Source organism: Prionailurus bengalensis, chromosome A2 (genome assembly GCF_016509475.1).
Source record: "Prionailurus bengalensis isolate Pbe53 chromosome A2, Fcat_Pben_1.1_paternal_pri, whole genome shotgun sequence".
NCBI classification, from domain to species: Eukaryota; Metazoa; Chordata; class Mammalia; order Carnivora; family Felidae; genus Prionailurus; species Prionailurus bengalensis.
In genome coordinates, this window is record NC_057348.1 from 165,452,802 (window position 1) to 165,476,426 (window position 23,625).

Genomic DNA, 23,625 nt, shown 5'->3' on the forward strand with positions numbered 1-23,625 from the left:
TGCATCAAGGGCCCAGATGCAGACAGTGGCTGCCTTCCCCGGGAGGACCCCCAGGAGCACACGCGCCCTCCTTCCTCGTGCACGGGGACGGGCAGCTCACCACCGCCTGTGTGGCCAAGGCTGATGTGTGTTCCCGTCGAGGTGCACAGGGTGTCCCCATAACTTGTGCCATCTTCTCAGCATCTGCCTTTGGTTTTATCGTTACCAATCTTACTTATTTCCTTGTTTTCCTTTCTGAGGCGATTTTCACAAAACAGCCCAGGGACGTATTTATACTCCCTGCCCTCCATTTCTTTCCCATTCCTTGATGATTTGGAGCATTCCATCATCCCGTATCTTTTTCTTTCACTCACGGCCGCCTTTCCTTCTCTGCGTTTATGATCACACGGTATTTATCCGTTACATGAAAACAAGACACCAGCCCTTGGCATAAGTGTCTCACCGGCAACACGCCGACAATTCCATACATATGGGCTCGTCCTATGTGTAGATTGATGTTTTTCTAAGTCAGGATAGGGGCGCCTGGGTGGCTCCGTCAGTTGAGCATCCGACTCTTGATTTCAGCTCAGGCCATGACCTCACGATCGTGTCGTGGGATTGAGCCCCGCATCAGGCTCTGCGCTGACAGCACGGATGTCTGCTTGGGATTCTCTCTCTCCCTTTCTCTCTCTCTCTGCCCCTCCTCGGCACTCTCAAAAATAAACAAACTTAAAAAAAAATCATAAAAATCAGGGTCATGTTATTAAAAATTACGTTACTGAGTGTGAGTAAACAGCCCCAAATAATGCAGAATGGGAAGTGCACACCAGTCTCACCAGCGGGTGTAGCTACAGACGTTGTAACCGCAGTATTGGCAAGTGGACCCACTCATGTATCCGAATCGTGATTCCCTCTGAATCATGCACTCCCGACAGCAGCGCTTAAATATCAAGAACTCAATCAGCAAAACCCATTACAACTACAAAATAACAGCAAAATCCTTGATGATTACATCACAGACACTGAAAGGGTACCTGCTAAAGCTTATCAATAACTGCTAATAAAATTTCTGGGTGAGATGAAAAGGAAAACCTGCCTAAATACGACAACAACCATTTCCCCTAAGCCAACTAGCAGCGAAAACCAATCTCAATGGCAGACAATAGAACTATGTCAATTGCAGTCGGGCCAGAGTACTCACCATCACTATTCCTATTTAATGTGCTCTTGGAGATAGCAGGAACTGCCGTATACAAGCAGAGTGAGTGATGGGGAACTAGAAAACGAAAGAAAAATGTCTTTCTTTTCGGGTAACATAATTCCATCCCTAGAAAATCTAAAAGATGTTAGTTTACCTAAGCTGTAATTAATAAGGAAAAATTTTCATCTGGCTGAATACAGAAAATATGTGAATAAATCCGTGGCGCTCTCTTCACAGACTTAAGTACCTAGAATATTCCATTCACTATATGAACAAAAACAAAAGTTCTCTCATAAATCTAAGAACGGCATAAGACTTAACGCAGACTACAAAGTCTTATTGAAGGTTAGAATTCTACATGCAACAAAAATATCTTTCAAAATTAAAGATAAAATAGAGACAAAATCCGAGAGCATTCACTGACCACACACTAGCACTCTGAGAAAGTGAAAGGAAGTTCTTTGGGGTAAGAAAGATTATACCGGGTGAAAGTTTGGATCTACATAAGGGAATGAACAGTGCCAGGAGAGGTAAATGTGGTCAACATGTAGCTAAGCTTTTGCTGGGAACTTAAAGAAAATGAATTGGCTAGTCCTGAAAAAAATGCATCTGTTTTTTTATAAAAGGGTCTTTAAATGTGGTGAAGATGTCCAGTTCCTTTTAATATAAGACTTCTAATTCTTTTCTCCTACACTCTACGTTGACTAAAAACCGCAAACATATACACATAAAATCTTTGGAACATGTTAGAATTTTCTTGGGCAGGACACCCAGAGCAGAAATCTGATACAATGCAGGGTGGAAGATAACTATAGTATAAAGGACAGGTTTCCTATATCATTATGTCCATAAGCTTCCCTTATTACTCCCAAAGGATTCAAAGGTGAGTTTTAAAAAGCAAGACCCAGCTCTAAGCCTTCTATGATATATACTTTCAGTAGAAAGACACAGGTTAAAATTAAATTAATATAAACAGACATACCATCCAAACATTAACCAAGGGAAAGCCTGAATGGTCCTGTTAATATCAAAGTAGACTACAGAAGAGTCCCTACTACTGGAAATAAAAAGAAATATTTCATAAGGATAAAGGGGTCAGTTCTTTAAGAAGGCAGAAGAATGCTGAAGGTATATGCAACTAGCAATAGAGCTATAAGATTTGAAGCCAGAATTGGTTGAACCAAAACCAGAAGTGGACAAATCCACAATTAAAGTGGGAGGTTCCAACGGTCCTCTCTGAGTAGTTGATAGAACATGTAGGAAAACTGATCAGTACAGAGACCAAAGTCTTGAAAGCACAGTCAACCAACTCACCTAACTGACATTGATGGGTCACATCCCTCACCAACAGAGAACACGTTCATTCTGAGCACACGTGGAACATTCACCAAAACTGATAAAAGTCTGGGCCGTTAAACGAGTCTCAGTTTATCTCGGAGGTTGGAAATTACGCAAAGACCAGTGTCTGGCAAATACATAATTAAAGTGGGAATCAACAGCAGAAAAATATCTGGAATGTGGCCTGATGATTGAAAATTAAACAACCTGCTTTTAAGTGACGAATCGGCCAAAGAAGAAATCAGATGGGAATTAGGTAATGTGTTGAAATGAAGGGAAATTAAGACATATAAAATGAAAATTTATGGCGTGCAGGTAGGCAGCACTTAAAGGGAAATTTATTGCTTTAAGTGCTCCTATCATTAGATCTAAGCATGCACCTTAAAAAAAACAAAACTAGAAAAAAAGGAATGACGTGTAAGTATGCAGAAGAAAGGCAATAAAGGGAAAAATCAACCATATGGAAAAGAAAAAAATAGCAGAAAAAAATAAAACCCAAAGCTGGTTTTTGGAAAAGATTCATGAAATTGATCAAGAACAAAGATAAAGGACAAAAACCAATAATAGGAACAGAAGAAAGTCCCATCAGTACAGGCTTGGAAAGGGTAATCGAAAATATTTGTAGTAGGCATAGATCAATAAACTTGACAATGAAATGAGAATAAACAAGTGAAATAAATAAATCCTTAAAAGATACAAATTATCACAGCTCACTAAAAGTGAAATAGGGACTCTTAATAGTCCTATATTGATGTAAAAGGAATTAATGGTCCAAAAGTTCCACATGTAGAAAATTCAAGGTGCAAATAAATGGCTTCACTGGTCAATTCTACCAAACATTTAAGGAAAACATTATACCAGTTCTGTAAAAACTTACAAAACAAATAGAAGAGGAGGAAATACTTCCCAAGTCATTTATTAGGCCAGCACTTCCCTCAAGTATAAACCAAACGAGGTTATTACCAGAAAAGAAAACCACAGACAAATTTCCCTTAAACACAGGTGCAGAAATCCTCAACAAAATAGCAAATCATGTCTAGCAGTATATAAAAGGGTTAATGCATCATGACCTATAGAGATTATCTAAGGAATGCAAGTTTGCTTCAACATTTGAACATCAAACAATGTAATTAACCATTTTGACAAACTAAAAAGAGCAAAACAGCATAATTATCTCCAAAAATGCAGAAGAAGCATTTGAGATAATTCAACACTCATTATAAAACTCAACATCCATTGTAAAAATTCTGAGCAAACTGGAAATAGACAGGAGCATCTTCAACCTGATAACAGACATCTACAAAAGCACCTGCCATTAATACACTTACTAATGAAGACTGGATGTTTCTCCCTAAGATCAGGAAAAAGGCGAGGTGTCCACCCTCATTATATTTCCAGACATTATACTGGCGGCTCTCTAGTGTGTAATTAGGCTATAAAAAGAAGCAAAATGCATCTGATTAGGAAAGGAGTGGAAAAAAAACCTCTTCAGCCACAGAAAATATGATTAGATAGAAAATTCTAAAGAATGTACAAAAAAATTGCTATAACAATTAATGAAATTTAGCAAAGTCGCAGAACAAAAGGTCAAGGTACCGAAATCAATTCTATTTCCATATGTTAGTAATAAACAACTGAATATTGAGATGTGTATATTTTACATATATAAAACATCAATAATGCCGAATACTTAGGGATACATCTAACAAAACACGGGCAAGAGCTGTACGCTGAAAACTACAAAGCATTGCAGAGAGAAGTTAAAGATTTCTTTCAGAAGCCCTCGTTTCGAGAAGCTTACATTCTAGGGGAGGGGACGGGCACTAAATAAGATAAATAGGTTAAATATACATTATTTTAATAGGGAGTACGCCTAGGAAAATAAGGGATGAGGGTTATGAAAAATTGGAGGCAAGCCTATTGAGATTTCTAGATCTCATGGCCACGGAAGAGAGGGAAGTCTTCACTTAGAAGGAGGCTCCTGAGAAGAAAGCTGACAGGTGACAATCTAGAGCCTTTCAAGCAAGAGGAAGACCAGTCATGAAGACCACGAAGCCAGCGTGTGCCTGGCGTGTTCATGGAAGGTGTAGACAGCAGTGGCAGTGTGGCTGGGGTGCACAGGGTCAAGAGGCCATACTTGGAGGTGGGGACCAAGGAGTAGCCCCACTGCTCAGTGGGAGCTTTGACTTTTAGCCCACTGTGATGGAAGCCAAGGTGGTGTGGCTTCAAGCAGAGGGCAAGGTGATGATTCTTGTACTGAAAAGCTGGCCCCGGCCCCTGCAGCTAGAGTAGAGCACAGGGGACAAAGTTAGAGCCTGGGGACACCGCTGGAAGGTTACTGCCATGGCCTGAGTGGAAGACTCATGCTGAGACCAGGGTGGTGGCGGGGGGGAAGGAAAGCCTGTTCTGAATAGACTCTGATGATAGCCCAACAGTGGTTTCTGCTTGGCTAGATCTAAGATGTGTGAGACAGAGGAGAGGAGAGCTGGGAGTTTGCCCTGAGTGGCTGAGGGGGTGGGGTTGCTGGGGCTGGAGGGAGAAGGGACAGAATATAAGGGGCTGTATTGTATTCACGTTACCTTGAGTCTCCCACTTGACATTCGAGTGGAGGGGCCAGGGAAGCAGTGGGACATACACATCTGAAGGTCAGGGTCAAGTCGAGTTGGGTTCACAGGGTCTTGGACATGTGACGCTTGGAATCGTCAGCAGGTACTTGGATTTCATAGCCACGAGTGTGGATGGTGTCACCTAGGATGTGATTTCTGATAGGAAACCCAGTCATTTATGTTGGTTACTCCAACATTCAGAGGTCAGAGAAATGAAGGGAACCAGCGAACGTGCATGAAGAGAAGCATCGAGGAGGTACGAGAAAACCAGGTGTGCGTCCTAGAAGCCAAGCGGAGACAGGGTTTTGAGGAGGAGCAAGTGATGAGTTGTGCCAAGAGGAGAATTGAGACATCATGACGACATTAAGCAAGTTAGTCTCTGGTCACCTTGAGAAGAGAAGTGGGGATAAAAACATGGTAGGAGTGAGCTTCAGAAAAAATAGAAAACTCAGCATAACAGGTACCTTCAAGGAGACAGGGATGGACAGTTTTCTAAAGATAAAATCCGCATTGCCAGAAATATCCAGTGAGGATCAAATGTGCCCGAGGCAGGGAAATAGGAACTAAACTCTCAGCGAGGCACCACCTGACATCCATCAGAGGGTCAAACGGGAGAATGGATAGCAGCACTTCTGCCAGAGAAGAGAGAAAGGATGCATTCGTTCATCAGTAATGAGAGTGTTAATTCCAGAAACATTTCGAAAAGCAACTGGGCAATATCTATTTGCACTTTTTAAAAACTTGTGCATCATCAGCCCCACCCTTAGAAACGTGTTCCATAAAAAACAAACGTGGGTGAGGATTTTTATTGCAATGTTGCATGTCGTAACTGTACTGGACACACATCCCAGCCCATCCTCGCCGCTCACAGCTTCTGTGTTTGCAGAGGCGGCCGTGTGCTAAACTGTGTCTGTAGTGTCCAGATGAACACTCATGGTGCTTTTCCAGTCATTCCCAGATGTGTGCATAGTGGCCAAAAAATTGGGGTTCCAGATCTCATGCTGTGAACAGGTGTGTGTGTGTGTGTGTGTGTGTGTGTGTGGTCTGTGTCGTGCCCTGCTTTCCATGTTCTTTGTACTTTTTCTTGGTGATTATGCTGTTTAAAATGGCCCCCAAGGATAATGCTGGAGTGCGGTAGTGTTCCGAAATGCAAGAAGGCTGTGATGTGCCATACGGAGAAGACACATTTGTGAGATGATTTGTTCAGGCTGAGTATAGTGTTGTTCACTATGAGTTCAGTGTCAGTGAGTCAACGGCATACAGTCAGTAAGATGTCTTGAAGGGCGCCTGGGTGGCTCAGCTGGTTAAGCATCTGACTTCAGCTCAGATCGTGATCTCGTGGTTCATGAGTTCGAGCCTCGAGTTGGGCTCTGTGCTCACAGCTCGGAGCCTGGAGCCTGTTTCAGATTCTGTCTCTCTCTCTCTCTCTCCCTCTGCCCTCTCCGACTCATACTCTGTCTCTCTCTCACAAAGAAAATAAACATTAAAAAAAAACTTAAAAAAATAAGATGTCTTTAAGCAGAAACACATGTGAAACAAGGTTATGTATAGATTGGTTGACCAAAGTATTGTGACCAGACCCTCACCAGAACCTAGCGCTGCGTTTCCCTTAGGAACAGTGTGCTGCAGTTTTCCCTAACCCAGAGTTCGTGGGGACTTTCTAGAACATGACTGCCATGAATACCAAGAATCTTCTGTAACCACGCTTTAGTAAGGACTGAGTAAATCAAGAGATATCCACACCATGTAGTTCTGTGCAAGCTCTGAAGGTCAGCACTTCAGGCCAAACCAATTGTTGCTCAAGAAAACCCAGGTGAGGGATGTATGGTGTGATGTCACTTTTTGTTGTGGTTACACATCTGTGTGTTTGCATGTGGCCGTATGATCGTTGGTAGGGTTGCCCGTGACAGGTGGACAGAGAGTGGGCGTGGGGTCTGCACAGCAGTGTGATTTCATGTGTGTAAGATTGCCTGTGTACCATGAAGATATTTGAAGGAAGAACCACAGCTGGTCCTCTGCACACGGACCGACTTGGGGGCCGGTGTCTATCATGGTGAAAAAGCCAGCTGCAAAACAATGTATAGAATGTAATTCTGCCTTTTAGGGACCATCTTCTTGGAGCCCCTGGGGGGCTCAGCTGGTTAAGCGTCTGACTTTGGCTCAGGTCATGATCTCATAGTCTGTGGGTTCCATCCCACGTCGGGTTCTGTGCTGATGGCTCAGAGCCTGGAGCCTGCTTCGGATTCTGTGTCTCGCTCTCTCTCTGCCCCTCCCCCGCTCATTCTCTGTCTCTCTCTCTCTCTCAGTCAAAAATAAATAAACATTAAAAAAATTGGGGGACCACTCTGCTTAAAGTCAGCTTCTAAGTTTAAAGGTACAGAGAGGACAGAGTCTTGTGGGAAGGGATGATTGGTTTTCATGTTTACTTCTATTGATTTGTTTCCATAGATAACCGTAAGTATTGCTTTGTTGAAATTTGAAAAAAAAATGAACAAAATGTGCAAAAGTCTCAATTGCCTGAATATTATTCAGCAAAGAAAAGATATTGCCATCTTTAATAGACTTCAGCGAATTTATTGCATACAAATTATATTAGCAGATTTTGAAAGAAGCAGCAAGCACAGATTCACTACAAGATTCTGAGCTATGTTACATGTCACACGTTAAAGTTCTTTGTGTTTAGGGGCGCCTGGGTGGCTCAGTCAATTAAGCAGCTGACTTCAGCTCAGGTCATGATCTCACGGTTCACAAGTTCGAGCCCCGCGTCGGGCTCATGTGCTGACAGCTCAGAACCTGGAGCCTGCTTCGCATTCTGTGCCTCCTCTCTCTCTCTCTGCTCCTCCCCTGCTCACACTCCGTCTCTCTCTGTCTCAAAAATAGGTAAATGTTAAAAAAAATAAAATTATTTGTGTTTTTTTTTTCCTTTTAGGAATCATTAAGAGCCATCCGATATGAAATCTCTCCAGATAAGGAATATGCTCTGTTTTCATACAACGTGGAGCCAGTGAGTACCGTTCTTTTCCGTCTATAAAAAATCATTTCTCCCTTCTGAGACCCTATTAAGTATTTTCCCTTGAACCTTCATTCTCCGTGATCTTGGAATCCTGAAACGGTTGATGGGTCCTGAATTAGTCTCCTTTTATGCCACACTGCCACCTAGGAGAGAAGAAAGGTATAAAAATCCCTTTGGCAGAAAAAAAAAAAAAAATCACTCCTTTTCGGGGCAATTTCGTAGGATTTTCTTGAGGGACATGATTAGAAGTTGTCTTTTTATAAAGATTTATCTTACCCTTTTGTGCAGTTCTTTCTCTTGCCATTTTCTCAATCATACCATAAATTTTATCCCGAGAACAAAAACCAACTGTCAGGTTCTCCCTAAACTAAAATGAAATGTTAATTATCTCTTAGCCATCCTAGTATTCTAGACAAGACTTGAAATATCACTTTTCATTATATAAATCCCTGTTTTTAGCACTTCATATATGAGCTTCCCGTAAAATCGCACCAGAAGTTTCTATAAAATCTCACTCTGGGCTTTAGTGGCTGCCTAAAACTAGCTCTTTCTTTTCCTTTTATTCTTTTAACGTGCTCATAATTTAAAATTCATCTTGGCTCTTTAATTTTAAATGAGCTCGAAGGTGAAATTTATTTGTATCAGTGAAGCAGATGTTCAGCTTATAAGAGATTAGCAACGTTAGAAATGTGCATTTGTGGAACTTTATTCTCTGGCAAGCAAAATACAGAATTCCACTGCCTTTCCTGTTCTTCTGAGACCATTCTGTCCAGGGGTTTGTGACGCTTCTGTGAGCTCTAAGGGTACCTGGATTTTAAGTCAAGCCTGAACACCTTCTTGGTGTGTTTGAGAGGCTCTTGTCCCCGCACGAGAAGGCTAGCTTGTTGAATGACATCCCGCTGGAGTACCTGGGGGCTTGGTTTGCATGGAGATCCAAACCCAATCCTAGAATTTTTAGAATTTCTTTTAAAAGGTATTTGACAGCTGGATTATTTATTGGAGATTTCCATCTTTTTCCTCAAAATGTACATCTTTTGAAAAACTGTCTCCACTCTCCCACCTTCTGTTGTTTTAATGTCCATAACACAAAAGTTTTCACTGTTTCCATCCACCTCCTTTGGAACAGCTGGTCATCTTTATCTGATTGGGGGAGGTGAGGGAACTGGACGTGGTAGAAGCCATCCTTCAGCCTTGGGACTGTGCGAGTCCTATACCCACCCCTGGGCTTGCCTCTCTAAGCCTCAAGCACATGGGTGTGTTGGACGTGGATCACAGAGTGGTTCAGCTCCCTTCACGGACACCACCAAAAGTGTCATCTCTACTCTTGAATAAGAGAAAAAAACTCAGCAGGTACTTGAAGGCTCTCATAGGGATGGGGTGATGCCTTTGTCGTGGGTTTGTCTGGGAGAGACACAGGCAACACCCATGTGAGAAAAGCTTAGGAAGACAGATACTAGGTCATCTTAGATACTGAGCCTCTTTTCTCATTGGGAGGGTCTCAACACCAGGATGGGTTGCCTGGTTTCCTCATGAGCTTCCTGCTCCTAGAAGCCTTCAGCACAACACTTTGTATTTGTTCTCCCAAATCTTACAGAAGCAAGTCTCCTATCTTCTCATCGGGGGGATGTGGGCGCATCCATGATTCTGTTCTGTGCATGGTAGAACTCTCCATCGGTCTTCCTTGTCTTTCCCGATGCTCCTTCTGAAAGAGTGCCATGGACTCCCATTCCAAGCGATGACTCTTTTGGTAAAGAACACTTTGCTAAATATGAGTCTTTGCCATGTAAAAACACTGGCTGTCCACAGGAAACTTGAAGGAACCGTTTCTCACCACACAGCATCCGTTGGCCTTTGGGGTAGGACTGTGTTGGAGTAGGAAAGTGTAAGAAACTAGGAGTGGATTTAGTGAATGGTAAAACTAATTGAAGTATTGAAAATGTGTGCTCTGTAAAAATTCTGTGCAAAGGGATACTTGAATCGAAGGAACAACCCTGCATGGTTTTCAAGTAGTGAGCAGTTACCAGATGTACAACTAAGCACAGGTTCTGTTCTTCTGGAGGAAATGTTGGCCCTCTGCAGGACGACTTGGAGTTGGGTGTTAGACATAACTTCCTAACTGGATAACTTAAGATGCAGATATTTTTAGAAAAGTGGGTGGCTTACAAGGGAAGGGTCTAGATCTGTACTTCTGGAGGAAATGGCACAAGCCAGGACTTTCGACTTTGTTTTTAATGTCTGTGTCATTATCCCTGGATATTAAAAAAAAAAAAATAGTTTCCATAGTCACATAAATTTTAGAACTCTAGTTAAACACAATCAAGTAAGTTTCTTTACTGAGGATATGTTGAAGCTTTTCATATTCTCATGTGGGTTACACAGTGTTTCCCAAATTGGTATGACCATATGTGATTCCTATCTGATGGTAGGGAAACTGGAATTCTATCTTTGGATCTATGTCTATCACATCCTTATTTGTGTGTTTCAAAGGCAGCCAGGATACCTTGTTTCTAGGCACTAACTCAACTTCTCACTGAAAAGACTGTCATAAAAAATAGTTTTGTATGAACCAACTGTCCAATTACCAGGCATCTCTCGTGTAATAGCATAAATGTTTCATTTGCAATAAAATTTCAATACATTGGGTCACAGCTCCACCCAGAATATCCACATATTGCACTTTGCAATAGGAAAACAACAATTCTTCCAACTGCTCCTCTCTGCTGCCCCGCCCACAGTGCACTTGCAAATCTAGCAGCCCCCGGGCTCAAGTGCTTATCTGGAACAATCAGCTCTTTGGAGCCCAGCTTCCTGCCTCAAACAAGGGGTCAGTGGGCATCTAGCCATGCTCAGGTGGGGACTGGATGGGATAGCCCATGGAAAGCACTTACCTGGCAAACCTAGGTAAGTGTCCTTCTCTAGGGCTTGGACGCAGGGCTCTTTCCTCAGGAAGATTCAAGCTCCTTCTAGTCTTGTGGAGACACGTCCAATGATTCTTTTATATCTTCAGTTTCATTTTGTGCACTAAGTCGTGCAAAAGAGGCAAGCTACCTTATATCATGGAGCCTGCAATACAGTCACGTAGGCACATAACCAGTGCCACTTGCATAGAACTGCCAAGAGGAGTTTCGTGAGCGTAAAACAAAAATTTGACCCCGTTAGGTAGACCCGGAAAGGCTTCCAGAAGGAATCGGAACTTCAGCTAGACTCTGACAGAGTCCGGTGGGGAGGGTGTGTGTGGTGAATAAGAGGTACAGAGAAACCCAGTGTGGCTAGAGATAAGACGGGGCTCGCCCATCAGGTTCAGGGTTACAAAGAGGGTGGCGATATCTTGGGCTGTTCGTGGGCTTGCTTCTGGAACTGAGTTTCAGGCAACTCTGGGGCGTTTAACAAGAGTTTACAATTTACAAGAAAATGGCTGGAAAGATGGGTTGGGGGGCGCCTGGGTGGCTCCGTTGGTTAGACATCTGACTTCAGGTCAGGTCATGATCTCAAGGTTCAGGAGTTCGAGCCCCGCGTTGGGCTCCATGCTGACAGCTCAGAGCCTGGAGCCTGCTTTGGATTCTGTGTCTCCCTCTCTCTCTGCCCCTCCCCTACCCCTGCTCACACTCTGTCTCTCTCTCTCTCTCTCTCTCTCTCAAAAATAAACATTAAAAAATATATACGGGTGTGAATCCCATAAGCCGTGTCTGGAATGGAGAAAATTTCAAAAGTAATTAACTTAAAGGAGGGAAATACAACCGTGGGTGTAGATGACGTGACCCATGGGGACAGTTACAGGAGCTATATGGAAGTGAAGAAGGCATAAGACTGAGTCTGAGGAAGTTCAATATGTCGTAAAGGTTATAAAGGATAAATCTTCTAAGGAGTAAGAAGAGTGTCCAAACCGATGGGAGAAAAGGCCACAAAGTGTCTTATTATGTGTATAACAGAAAGGAAATGCCCCAAAGAGGAGGAAAGCTGGCCACTGTGGACTCTGGACATCTGAACATTGTAGCACGGGGCTCCGCCCTGGCAGGTCCTCTGTCTGTCACGGTGATGTCACTCTTCCTTGTGGTGTGAGATGCCATGCCCGTGATGCTGAAGTCCTGGTTCACTTTCTGTCCTGCACCTTTCCTCGAAGCCCCAGGGGGAATGCTCTGCCACCAGATTGGTCACCATCGTGACCAACTCGCTCTGGATGCCTTTGGACCCTCTGTGCAGCCTTGTGCATCTTGGAAGTCCACCTGGGAGGCTCGGAGAGGACGCATTATCTGTCAGCCCCTGTCCTCCATCCGTGAAGGGTAGCCCAACCCACCGAGCTCCTGCAACCGCACTTCTAGGTTGCAAGCCTTTGAGCACAAAGGGGCTCTCTGGCTGCGTCCGGGGCCAGGTCTGGGGGCTCTCCAAATGCACCCACTTGGGGTTGGTTGAAGCTTGCATTCAGTGGCTGGAGTAGAAGTGGTGGATAAGGGCCGGGAGAGAATGGGGCAACCAGAACAGAGAGTCCAAGAGCTTGGATACAGATAGTAAGTAAGGCAGTGTCTCGAGGACAGTAAGGGCCGAAGGAGAGACACTTTAAGTTTAATTTTATACTGTTCATTGTGTGTGCCTTCCTCTCATTGACTTAGGCTCACTGCAGCGTTGTTCCATTTCCCAGTTGTTTGACGTAAACTGGTTTGTTTGCCCATTTTTACGTTGTCAGCTGCTCAAGGGAAGGTCTCTGATCTCCCGTCTACCCCCAGCCCTAGCCCAGGACCATCTTTGCACATTGGGTCCACAGGACGTCTCCACCCAGTTCGGGGGGCAGTCTCCCTCATCGGAGCAGCAAGCAGGCTGGGCCGAGAGTGACAGAAAGACAGCAGTCCCAGCCCTCAGGACCTAATGACAGCTACGCCTTCCCCATCCTGCTCTGCTTGTGAGAAACATGTCACTGGGCTCTGCCCCCGCGTGATTCGAGGGGATTCCACAGGGAGTGAATGTTGGGGCGGGGGGTCGTCGGGAGCACTTCAGGGGCTGCCTGTCGTACCATGTGTAAGAAAGTGTGGTTCCTTGTATCTGCGTGGCACTTGGTGACCCCACAGTCTGCTGAAGGACGTAATACACCCGCCAGGAGAGAGTAATAATCTTTCTTCCCCCGCCTTCAGAGTTTTGAGGAGTTGGAGAGGCCCCGGGAGGGCTGGGCCGGGAGCAGGAACACCAAACGGTCATCACCCCTCCACAAGTGACTTGCTGATGACCGAGGAGGGGGGCACACCACTTGAATTTTTCACCAGAGAAGTGGGGATACCACTTTGCGGCCGATTAGTGACTCAGAGATGTTACAGATACCAATTATGGATAACAGCCCCCCTGTCTGGGTTACACCACAAGTAAATGAATAATATCGGAAGACGCCTAACCCAGACCTTGACATACAAGAGGATTCTCTATCGTGTAATTTCTCGTTATCATTTTATTTGTATTATATTTTCAAGTTCAGCGGCCTAAAGATACCGCCTAAATCCATGCAAGCATAGTATTACCATCATCCTCTTAGGAACCCGAGTGAAAACTTTCTCTTTTTTTTATACTACTTCCAGAATCTCAAATTTAGCACTAAAATTAGAATACAGAGAGAAATCATTAGGCCATTAAACGTGGACATATTTCTTGTGGTTTCCTGGCACATATCTTGAAGAGATTTTTAAAGTTTTGTGCTGGAGAAGGAAAGTGTACCAAGAAATATTATTATGCTCTTTTGTTCTTCTAAGGATTATATATTCTTGGTTAATGGTGGCACCATTAACTAGTTGGGGAAGTTAATCAAGTGATTTGCTATTCTGAGCCCAGATGGTGGTTCCTAGAGGCCTGGTCTTCTGTCTCCGGCTGTGTCTGGGGCCCCCGCCCGCGTCCACGACAGAGAGGTTTGGGGACCGATCTGTGAGGGCTGAGCTGGGCATTTCCCAGCGCACAGAGGGGGCAGAAAACGGGGTTTTTCTGGAGTCTCTAGCAATTTAAACTTCCAGAGCTGGTGTCACAACAGGAAGCGTCATGGTCCCTGAGCTTTCTGGACCCCGTCCCTCGGCTGAGAGAGGGGTCGTGTCCACCTTCTGGGGCTCACTTCCCCGCACCTATAGGCTGATCCTGCTCCGACCCGAGAACGGGATGTGATGCTGGGCTTTTCACTGCAGAAATTTGAAGCGGTCTCACGTGGGATAACTTCCTGCCCTCTTCCTGTCCTCGGAGTGAGTGCTTGTGGCCCACCTTGCTGTCTGAGCCACGGTGAACTTATAATTCAGGTGAAGCCTGAAAAGCACTCAAACGTGGACAGGCCTGATCAAGCACATTTGACGAGGTGACCCTGCCCTTCAGTCTTCAGCGCACCTGTCCAGCGTGGTTACCCGTTACCTCTGGGTATGAGAGTTAACTTTTTTTTTTAATTTTTTTTTAACATTTATTTATTTTTGAGACAGAGAGAGACAGAGCATGAACGGGGGAGGGGCAGAGAGAGAGGGAGACACATTATCGGAAACAGGCTCCAGGCTCTGAGCCATCAGCCCAGAGCCCGACGCGGGGCTCGAACTCACGGACCGCGAGATCATGACCTGGCTGAAGTCGGACGCTTAACCGACTGCGCCACCCAGACGCCCCGAGAGTTAACTTTTAAAAACCAGCTTGAGACTCTGTAAACAGAAGGGGTTAGCTATAAATTATTGACCCCATATTCACGGGCTGACTCTATTACAAACGAATTCATGTGACTCGTGTAATTCTGGGCATGTGACTTCCTGTACCAATAATGCCGTAGTTACAACGTGGTTCTGATGTTTCCTACCATCCCTTCCTCCTGAGAACCGACGAGATCTTTGCCCAGGAGCATCCAAGGGAGACGTGTGTCTTAATTCTCGGGCTGTTGGACTAGATCTTTCCGCTTTATCTGACAGCCTTTCCTGGGCCCAGCCCCGGGAACCTGCAGAGCATTGCAGGGAGCTCTCTGTCTTCTTCTGCAGCCGGAAGGTGCTCCGCGGCAGGGGCGAGGCCGGCCTTCAGTGAATTCTCCCGGTCTTCTTCAGGGCCCAGAGGTGCCCTGTCTGATCCCCGGGCCCCCGCCCAATATTTCTCAGAAGCCCCGTGATTCAGTCTGGTGTTTCAGTTCCAACCGTCTTTTGCAGAGTTCGTGAGATACGTTGCCTACGTTGTTTTGTAAGCACCTTACAGTTGGCTGTTTACCTGTGGAAGGTCTGGTCGTCAGCCACCACGTCCTGTGTTCGATTATGGAAAGTTGTCATTCGGGGTCTGAAACACCTGTTTTCACCCAGCACACCCCGGACCCCACGCACACGGTTCCGCCAGCTCGTGAAAACCCAACGGGTCAAAGTTCTTGCAAAACTACGTAAGGGCCACGCCAGCGTGTGGCCACGGGTGTGGATTTCCCCTCCCCACGAACCTCCCGCCTGGTGTCAGGGGTAAGTGTGGATTCTTCCTTGTCTGGAAGTTCGGTCGTCCGTTTTTGGTTGCTTTTGAAGTAACAGGTTCTTAGCGTCTCCTAGTGTACTGGTTTTTGTGGTTGTATCGTTTTAACACAAAACTGGTTCCAAACGTGTACACACACAGAATTTGGGTATTTTGTTTTGTTCATGTGCCTTTCTGTTCAGGTTTGGAGCTAAGTTTAAAAGCTCAGTACGAAGCCTAGGAAAAATGTGGTTCAAAGAGTGGTTCTTTTCTCATCAAAATGCAAACGTCGTCCGGGTAATTCTGTGTGTGTGTGTGTGTGTGTGTGTGTGTGTGCGCGCGCGCACGCGTGCACAAGCATGCTGCTCCAGCAACGGGGGAGAAATAGAGGCTCTAGCTTACCTGAAGTACCCTCCGTGGATCCCAGTTTAAAGACGAATGCTTTTGAGCGTGGTTTCCATAGGGTGCTTGACACGTTTGTATCATGGAGTGCTGCACCAAGAGCCTATGTCTGCGTCCCCACAGGCGAAAGAACAGTCCTCAGGAGGCCTGCATGGTGGGCGGGGCCTGAAGCTTCAGTGGCTGCGGCCAGCAGCGGCCCGGTGTGCTGTGGTTCACAGGTGCCAGGAAACCTGTCCCCTCCCAGCGCCGCAAGCTGACCGCTTCCTGAGCAGCCTCCCTGATTGGTCTCTGTGCTTCCCTTCTTGTTCCCTGTCCACACTGGTCTCTGCAGGCGGCCAGGTGCTCTTCAGCCTGAAATAAGGGCGGTCTCCTGGCACCGTGGCTCCCCCTGCAGGCTGACGGGACACCGGCATGTGACAGAGGCCTGAGGCCTGCGTGGCCTTCTCCTCCTGCTCTGTCCGGCCACAGCGACTTCTCTGTGGCTCTAACATTGCATGCCCCTGCCGACCCCAGGGCCTTTGAACTCACTGTGCTCCCTCCAGAACCTTCTGGCTTCTGGGAGAGGGCCCTTCTCGTGGTGGAGGAAGGAGGCAGGAGATGATCGAAGACGGTGTGGGCCGCTGGTGGATCGGTGGGCTCGCTGGGGTCCCGTGCTTGGTACCAGCTGGGGCTGCAGATTTGGCAGGTAGTGAAGTTGGGACTTAAAGTTGGGACCATGGACACTCGTGGGGTCATGGAGGGAAGTGAAACCAGGAGGGACCAGCGGTAGGAAAGGGGGGGTCTTCCGTTGGGTCAGAAGTCTGGGTAGCGGCGGCTGCCGAAGGAGCGTGCCACTGTGGGCCAGTGCACGTGAGATGCCGTGGTTAGTCCCCCGTGGCAGGAACGAGGCAGGTGGGAAGGCCGGGGAGCCGCCAGGCATCTGCGAGAGCCGCTGGGGGACGAGGTGCCGCCCGGGCTCCCCGCGGCTTGAGGGAGAGGAGGCAGGACTTACTGTCAGGCCTGGCACTGAAGAGTCCACAGCAGAGGGGGCGTTGAGACCCGCCGAGCACCAGGCGTCGGTGAGGACGGGGGGCAGAATGGCAGCGCCTGCTGAGAGACGGGGGACACAACGTGTCAGCTAGCCACAGGGCAGGTGCGTCAGGGGATACCATGCCGTGGAAGGTCCGAGGAGCCAGGGCAGCTCAGAGACCGGCTCAGACGGGGGCCTCGAGAGGAGGGTGAGCGGCGGTAACGTGAGGACCGTCACTCCCGCGGGCCCCCCGCTCGCGGAGGGTCTCTGAGCGATCCAGATTGATGAGTGAGGTTTGTGTCGTCGGTAATAAAAGAGGTGAAGAAAGGGAAATGAGGTTTGCTGAGTGACACAGCGAGGTATTAAATAGAGAACACTTAATTGCTTTTATTATACACAGCCGCCATTGTAACGTAGCGAGGGGAAAAATGACTCAAATTCCTCCTGAAAGATTTGTTCCTCAGTTCCCATTTAACAGGCCATTATTGCGGGTGAGCTCGTTAGCAGCAATTACATGCAGGGACGCAAAGCTGATTGATACGGACCCAGCTACGGGGTCCCCTGAACAACAGTGACGGCTTAGAGACTTTCCGCAGAGATCATCATCTATTATCCCTACTCGGTGGCTGAAGCATTTTTCTGTTACTAAAACCTGGAAGGAATTCATCACTATTGTACGTTAGGACCGGTTCCATTTGTGGTCTTGGGTTCCAACTGCTGTTAAGGGAAACACTTTAGCGCAACGTTCCGCGAAGATGCCTTCCGGAGTATTTCCAACAATATCACACATATGGCCACGTTAGTTCGGCGGTAAAATTAGCCAGCCTGCGACTGGAAACAGGTCAGGGCACGCTCCAGCTTCTCCCACTGGCAGCCGTAGCTGTCAGGTGTGTGGCAGCAGATAGACTTTTCAGAACGTAGTTTTTAAGAGTTGATTGTATCCCCGCTTCTTTCTTGGTGTTTTCCGCAGTAGGGATGCCGTGCGATTTGAAAAACCCCATGACACGCTCCACGCACGACACAGCAAATGCCTTGGGACCGTGTGTTCTATTAAACAATAGGTCTTCATTTCCTAACGGTCTTTTTCCCTCTTACTGGGTTGTGCGGCTCCTGAAGGGGGGCGGGAAGAAAAACCCCGAACATGGGAGAGGAAGTCTCCAGAGTGCTCGGTCGTGGGATAACGTGCACGTACATCAAGGCTTGGCGGGTTTTATTGATGCATCTGCTGTGGTGGGACTTCCAGCCAAGTCAGTAGCCACAGTTTTGGAGCCTGTAGAAATTAACGAGCAGAAGCGATGAGTTGTTTGAATGCGCCTTAAGTTGGGAGCTGCCCTGGGCCTCTCGGTGTCTGTCTCACCTTCTCCTGGGCGGTGGCAGCAGCGTGACCGACACCAACGAGCCCGTGTTTGCAGGATTTCCCGCGGGCGTGTTTGGGAGCGCGTGGGTGCGGGTGCGTGTGACGGGGGTAGACCTTGTGTCCGCGGAAGGTGGGAAACAGAGAGGAGGAGTGTGCCGTCTCATCCTTCCAACAGCCCTGCAATCTGTTACCTAATTAAGAAATTATAAACTGGAAAGATGGTCATCCCTTTATGTGGAAGGAGCCCAAGCCAGGCACCCTTCCGTAACTGAGCGTGCCGCCTGACCGACTCAGCTGGGGCTTTGAGAATTCTCCATTTTTTTTGGCTGCCACAACAGCTACCAGAGACGATTATCGAAAGAAGGAAAACCTGTTTGTTTTCTTAACGCTGGATCGAAGAAATAAGAACGGACAGAAATGCCCGGGGTAGATTTGACGGACACTTGGCTTTGATCTCATCACTTCTTGGGTGGGTGAGGAAGGAAGAATTAGTAAAAACATCCCGTAGGTTAATCTGCATAATGTCACAGTCGTCAGTTCTACTCGATTGCTCTGCTCCGAATGGACCAAGGGTTCGGACGCTGCCCGCGAGCCCAGGGTGTTCGGAAAAGCCAGGGAAAGTGATGCTTTGGCAATCTGCCCTCGGACCTGGTTTTACCAGCTGTCTTCTGGCCGTCACTGAATTCATTTGTCCCCACCCCCACCCCCCCCCTGCCGTGCTAGTCAGCTAGTCACATCAGGGACCACCCGTATGACCTCACTTAACCTTAATTATTTCCATAGAAGCCCATCTCCAAATACCGTCACACTGGGTTAGCGCTCCCACGTGAATTTTGAGGGGACACAGTCGATTCCCTGGCACTTCACCACTGCCCCCTGAAGTGCATGTCCTTGTCACTTGCAGAATACGTTCTTCCCGTCCAGACGGCCCCCAGGTCTTCATTCCGGCATCCACTCTAACCTGAGTCCACATCTCACCTGAACATCATCTGAATCTGCTCTGGTTGAGGCCCGAGGTCAGATTCAGCCTCAGGCTGTCTCCTGTGCAGCTGGGAGCCCGTGAAGCCAGTCATGTGCTTCCAGAATGTCATGGTGGACGGGCAGGGACACACGTCCCGTTCCAAGTGAGAGATCAGAAAGGGGAAAGGGGGACAGGCCCGAGGACACCCGACATCTAGCAAGGTTGTGTCTGTCTTAAGTCTCGAGAATCATCCTCTGGCTGGAGGCTCTCTGCACAGGGGCCTTGCCCCTGGAGAGCTGCCCTCTGCCCTGATGATTCTCGTGATTTCTGAATTCTTCCCTTTTCTTGGAGAATGAAGCCTGTTTGCAGCCAGAGAGCTCTACGGTCCTGTCCCGTAGCAGCCAAGACATTGGCATGCCCTCTTTCGTTCTGTACCAGGTTACTGTCCCCTGTGGTCCCGGATAGCAGTGTTCCTGCGATACGATCCCTCTCTGGGTCTGCCTCTGCTCGAGTGGCTGGTTGAACTCCGGCTCGCTCCCGGCTGGTCTCTACCAGAGGGTTGTTGGGACGCTTCCAGACAGGCCTCCTCGTTTCCTCAATACGAGTAGGTGGAGCATCTTCCGAGTGGTCCAGTTTCCGGTCCTTCCCACATAACCACTCCTTGTTGCATTCATCTCCGTCCTCTCAAACCGTCTGTGAGCGGTCAGGAGGACCCAGCCCCCGCCTTCCACATTCTGCTTAGAAGCCTCCTCGCCACCTGTCCAGTTCCAAGGCTCGCAAGTCCTATCTTCCCCAAGAGACTATACTTTAGCCGGAATTCTTTGCTGCCTTATGACAGGGGGACTCTTTCTTCTCGTTTCCCATGAATGGGTCCTCATTCCAGCCGAGAGCTCATCAGAATGGCCTTTACGTGCACATAGGGACCAGCGGTTCTTTCACGGCAACCCAGGCTTTTTCCAGCCGCAGCTCAGCCCTCCTCCAGCCTCCATGCGTCACCCACTTCCGGGGCTGCTTCCTCATTCTTACATGTCTGTTACAACGGCCCCCCCACTTCCTGGTACCCAAATCAGTGTCATCAGCTCAGGTGCTACGACAAAATTTCTCAGACTGGGTGCCTCAAACAATAGACATTAATTTTCTCACGGTTTGGGAGGCTGGAAGTCCGGGTTGGGTTTCTGATGAGGGCTCTCTTCCCGGCTTGTAGACGGCCGCCATCTTGCTGTGTGCGGGCCATGCCTTTCCTCGGTGTGTGTGTGCGCAGAGAGAGAGAGGGAGGCAAGTCTCTGGTGCCTCCTCTTGTAAGACCACAAGTCCTATCAAATCAGGGAACAGCCCTATGACCCCATTTAACCTTAATTAACTCCTCCTCGGCCTGTGTCCAAATACGGCCACACTGGAGGTTAGAGCTGCAGTATGTGACTTTGGGACGCAGATGTTGAGTCTGAGCACCTCCCCCTTCCTTTGACTCTCCTGACCCCTCACCCTCAGAGGTTCTTTTGGCTGCTTCTCCTTCGCCTGCCGGGGTGGGAGTTTGTCCAGCACGCAGATTCTGAGTCCTGGACTCGGTCACTTTTCCTTTTGCAACACGCTGTCCCTGGGCATCCCAGTCTCTCACTGCAATTCCTGTATCGGTCGTTGCCATCCCCAAAATGCGATCCACTGACCAGCAGCAGGGGTATGGCCACAAAACGTGTTAGAAATCCTCAGCCTCAGGCCCCTGCCCAAAACGTAATGAATCAGACTGTGCACTTTAAGGTGATCTGGGTGTAACCGACTTTGTGCATTGCAGCCAGAGACCTGCTTCCCTGTGCAGCCACGACTGGCCAAGAGGTCTCACCTAGTCTCCCCGTCACACGCTCTGCTGCCTCCAGGGAGCCCCGAGGGACCCGGGGAGTCTGCCCCCTCCATCCCCTGAAAGTTCTACCACACCCTTCAAAGCCCTCCCTGACCCCACAGGTGTGGGTTAGTGACCCCCGTGTATGTCCTCAGCCCTTCGCAGTTGCCAGATAGTCTCCGTCTCCACTGGACTCCAACGGCCTCGGACGTAGCCTCACGCCCCAGCTGCCCCGTGGCAGGCCTCCACGAGCGTACGCTCAGTTCACAAATGGACGCGCACCCCCTCCCCCTCCACGCGGTTGTCGCGGCCGCTCAAGCCCTCTCGGGGCTGTGAGCACTTGTGTGGGTGGAATGTTTGCCCACCGTGAGCGATTTCAGCTTCCATGATTCAGGCTTCTTAACTGCACTTTTGTTAAGCCGTGCGTAGAGACATATGTTCTGTGAAGTGTCTCTTAAAGCCCTTCGTTCTAAGGAGACTTGTAATGTCATAAATATGTAAGAATGCTCTGCAGCTCATCTTTATAATCACTCAGCCCAGAATGCATGTGGAAATGCTGTCGTTGGTGGATTACAGCTATGATAGTCCTCAACCCATCTTGGATCTCCTTGGTTTTAGTGTAGAAGCATGTTATACATAAAACGATTAAAAATTGAATTTTTCTCTTTCTAAAGGTTTACATTTTTTTTTTTTGGTGGACAGCTCTCTGACTTTTAAAAAATTTATTTTAAGTTTCTTTGTTTTGAGACAGAGAGAGAGAGGGAGCAGGGCAGAGAGACGGGGGGAGGGAGAGAATCCCAAGCAGGCCCCGCGCTGTCAGCACAGAGCTCGACGCGGGGCTCGAACTCACAAACCGCGAGATCATGACCTGAGCCGAAATCGAGAGTTGGACTCCTAACTGACTGAGCCACCCGGGCGCCTCCAGTTCTCTGAGTTCTAAGGCCCGTGTAGGCTTGTGTGACTGTCACCTCCCATGAGGATACTGAGCCCTCATCGCCCCAGAAAGTCCCCTTTGAGGTCAGGCCCTCCTCTACCCTAGCCCCTGGCAGCCAATAACCTGTTTTCTGTCCCTGCAGTTTGACCTTTCCTAGAATGTCGAGTAAGTGGCGACAAACAGTATGTAACCTTCTGAAAGTAGCTTTAAAGAGGAGAATCTTTTTGTGTCCAGATACGGAGAAAATCTCCGACTGCTTTGGAGTCTTACTGCCTTCGCCGTGTGAGCATGTAACGCATTCTGCTGTGGGAATTTACCTGCTGCTTCATCGAAATGGAGGACAGCAGGTTAAGCTGTGAAGATGTGGTTCCTGAGTTCCTGCAGGGCTGGGAGGCGGGGCGGGGAGGAGAGGAAGGAAGGAAGGACCTTTGTCACACGTCATCTGCCTGGAGCAGCCAGTGCCGGGGCTGGGGAGAAACCCGGGAGGTGAGGTCTTCATGAAGCAGGTGAAGACAGACTGATCCTTCGTGCTCTGTCTTCGAGAGGGAGCTGGGTGGTGACTGAGGAGGGGGGCGCAGAGTGACGCGAGGCGGGGTTGACCCCTCCCTGCCGTGGATGCGCGGTTGGCCGCCCCTGGGGTGCCAGGCTCTTTCTCTGGACGGCCGATTCCTTTCCCTGCTTGCCACATTTCCAAGCACCAGACGCTCCCCTGCCCGGCTCACATGGTGGCGGGACACCAGTGTCACATCACAGTGGTGGACACGTAGCGGGGACATCTGAGAAAGCGTGGCTCTCTTGAAAGAGAGACGGGTGGCTCTCCCTCCCCCGTGGCTCCGCCTCCAGCAAAGCGTGGGGCACCAGGCACGTGGGACAAGCAGGGACCAAACCCGCGGGAGGGCGTCAGAGCAGGAGACGGCCCTCCTGGACGGCGCCATTGAACTGCCCCCCGACCGCGTCCTCTAGACTCGCGTGCCGGAGAACCGACCTGCCTGTCGAAGCCACTGCCCTGGGACTCTGCTGCTTGCAATTCAGTGAATCGCAAGTGACCGCACGCTCTTCCCTCCGGCTGGATGTCCTCCGCGACCTTGTCCAGCTGCTGTTGTCTTCTGTCGAGAAATGTAAGTTCTTCAGGGAGGCCTCCCCAGTTGCCCTGGGCCTCCCGCGGAGCATGCCTGTCTCCTGTCCCTGAGCTGTGGGCTCCCCACAGGCACAAACGATCCGTGGTGTTTGTTCACACCTGGCAGGTAATAAATGATCGGCAAATATTGGGTGAATATACGAAAGGACCAGTGAATGCCATGGGATCAAGAAACGGAAAACAGAAACAGTTCTCTAAGTTTCTGCGAAATCACGGCCTTATCCCGCCACAGAAGGCCATGGAGAGGTTGAGGACTTGAGGACTTGAGGACTTGAGGACTCTCAGGCACCAGCATTCTGCCCTCAGGGTCAGGAAGCGCACATCATGTGCCCGTCCTGCCCTGTGCTTCCAGATGGCCTCTCCCCGTGAGTCCCTGGATCTTGTGTGACCCGTGTGTCACGTGGCTGCCTTGTTCCTGACTCGAACCAAATTGAGCGATTGGC

The 23,625-nt window shown here is 48.4% G+C and overlaps 1 protein-coding gene across 6 annotated transcripts in view; it reads left to right on the forward strand.

Annotated features, from left to right (window-relative positions):
* The window catches only part of DPP6 (dipeptidyl peptidase like 6), a 945,711-nt gene that overhangs the window by 663,077 nt on the left and 259,009 nt on the right, over positions 1–23,625 (forward strand). For all 6 annotated transcript variants that reach the window (XM_043590488.1, XM_043590487.1, XM_043590490.1 and 3 more), the window contains exon 5: positions 8,054–8,128. In XM_043590488.1, the coding sequence (XP_043446423.1) occupies positions 8,054–8,128 (75 nt within the window). The remainder of the gene's footprint in view (positions 1–8,053; positions 8,129–23,625) is intronic.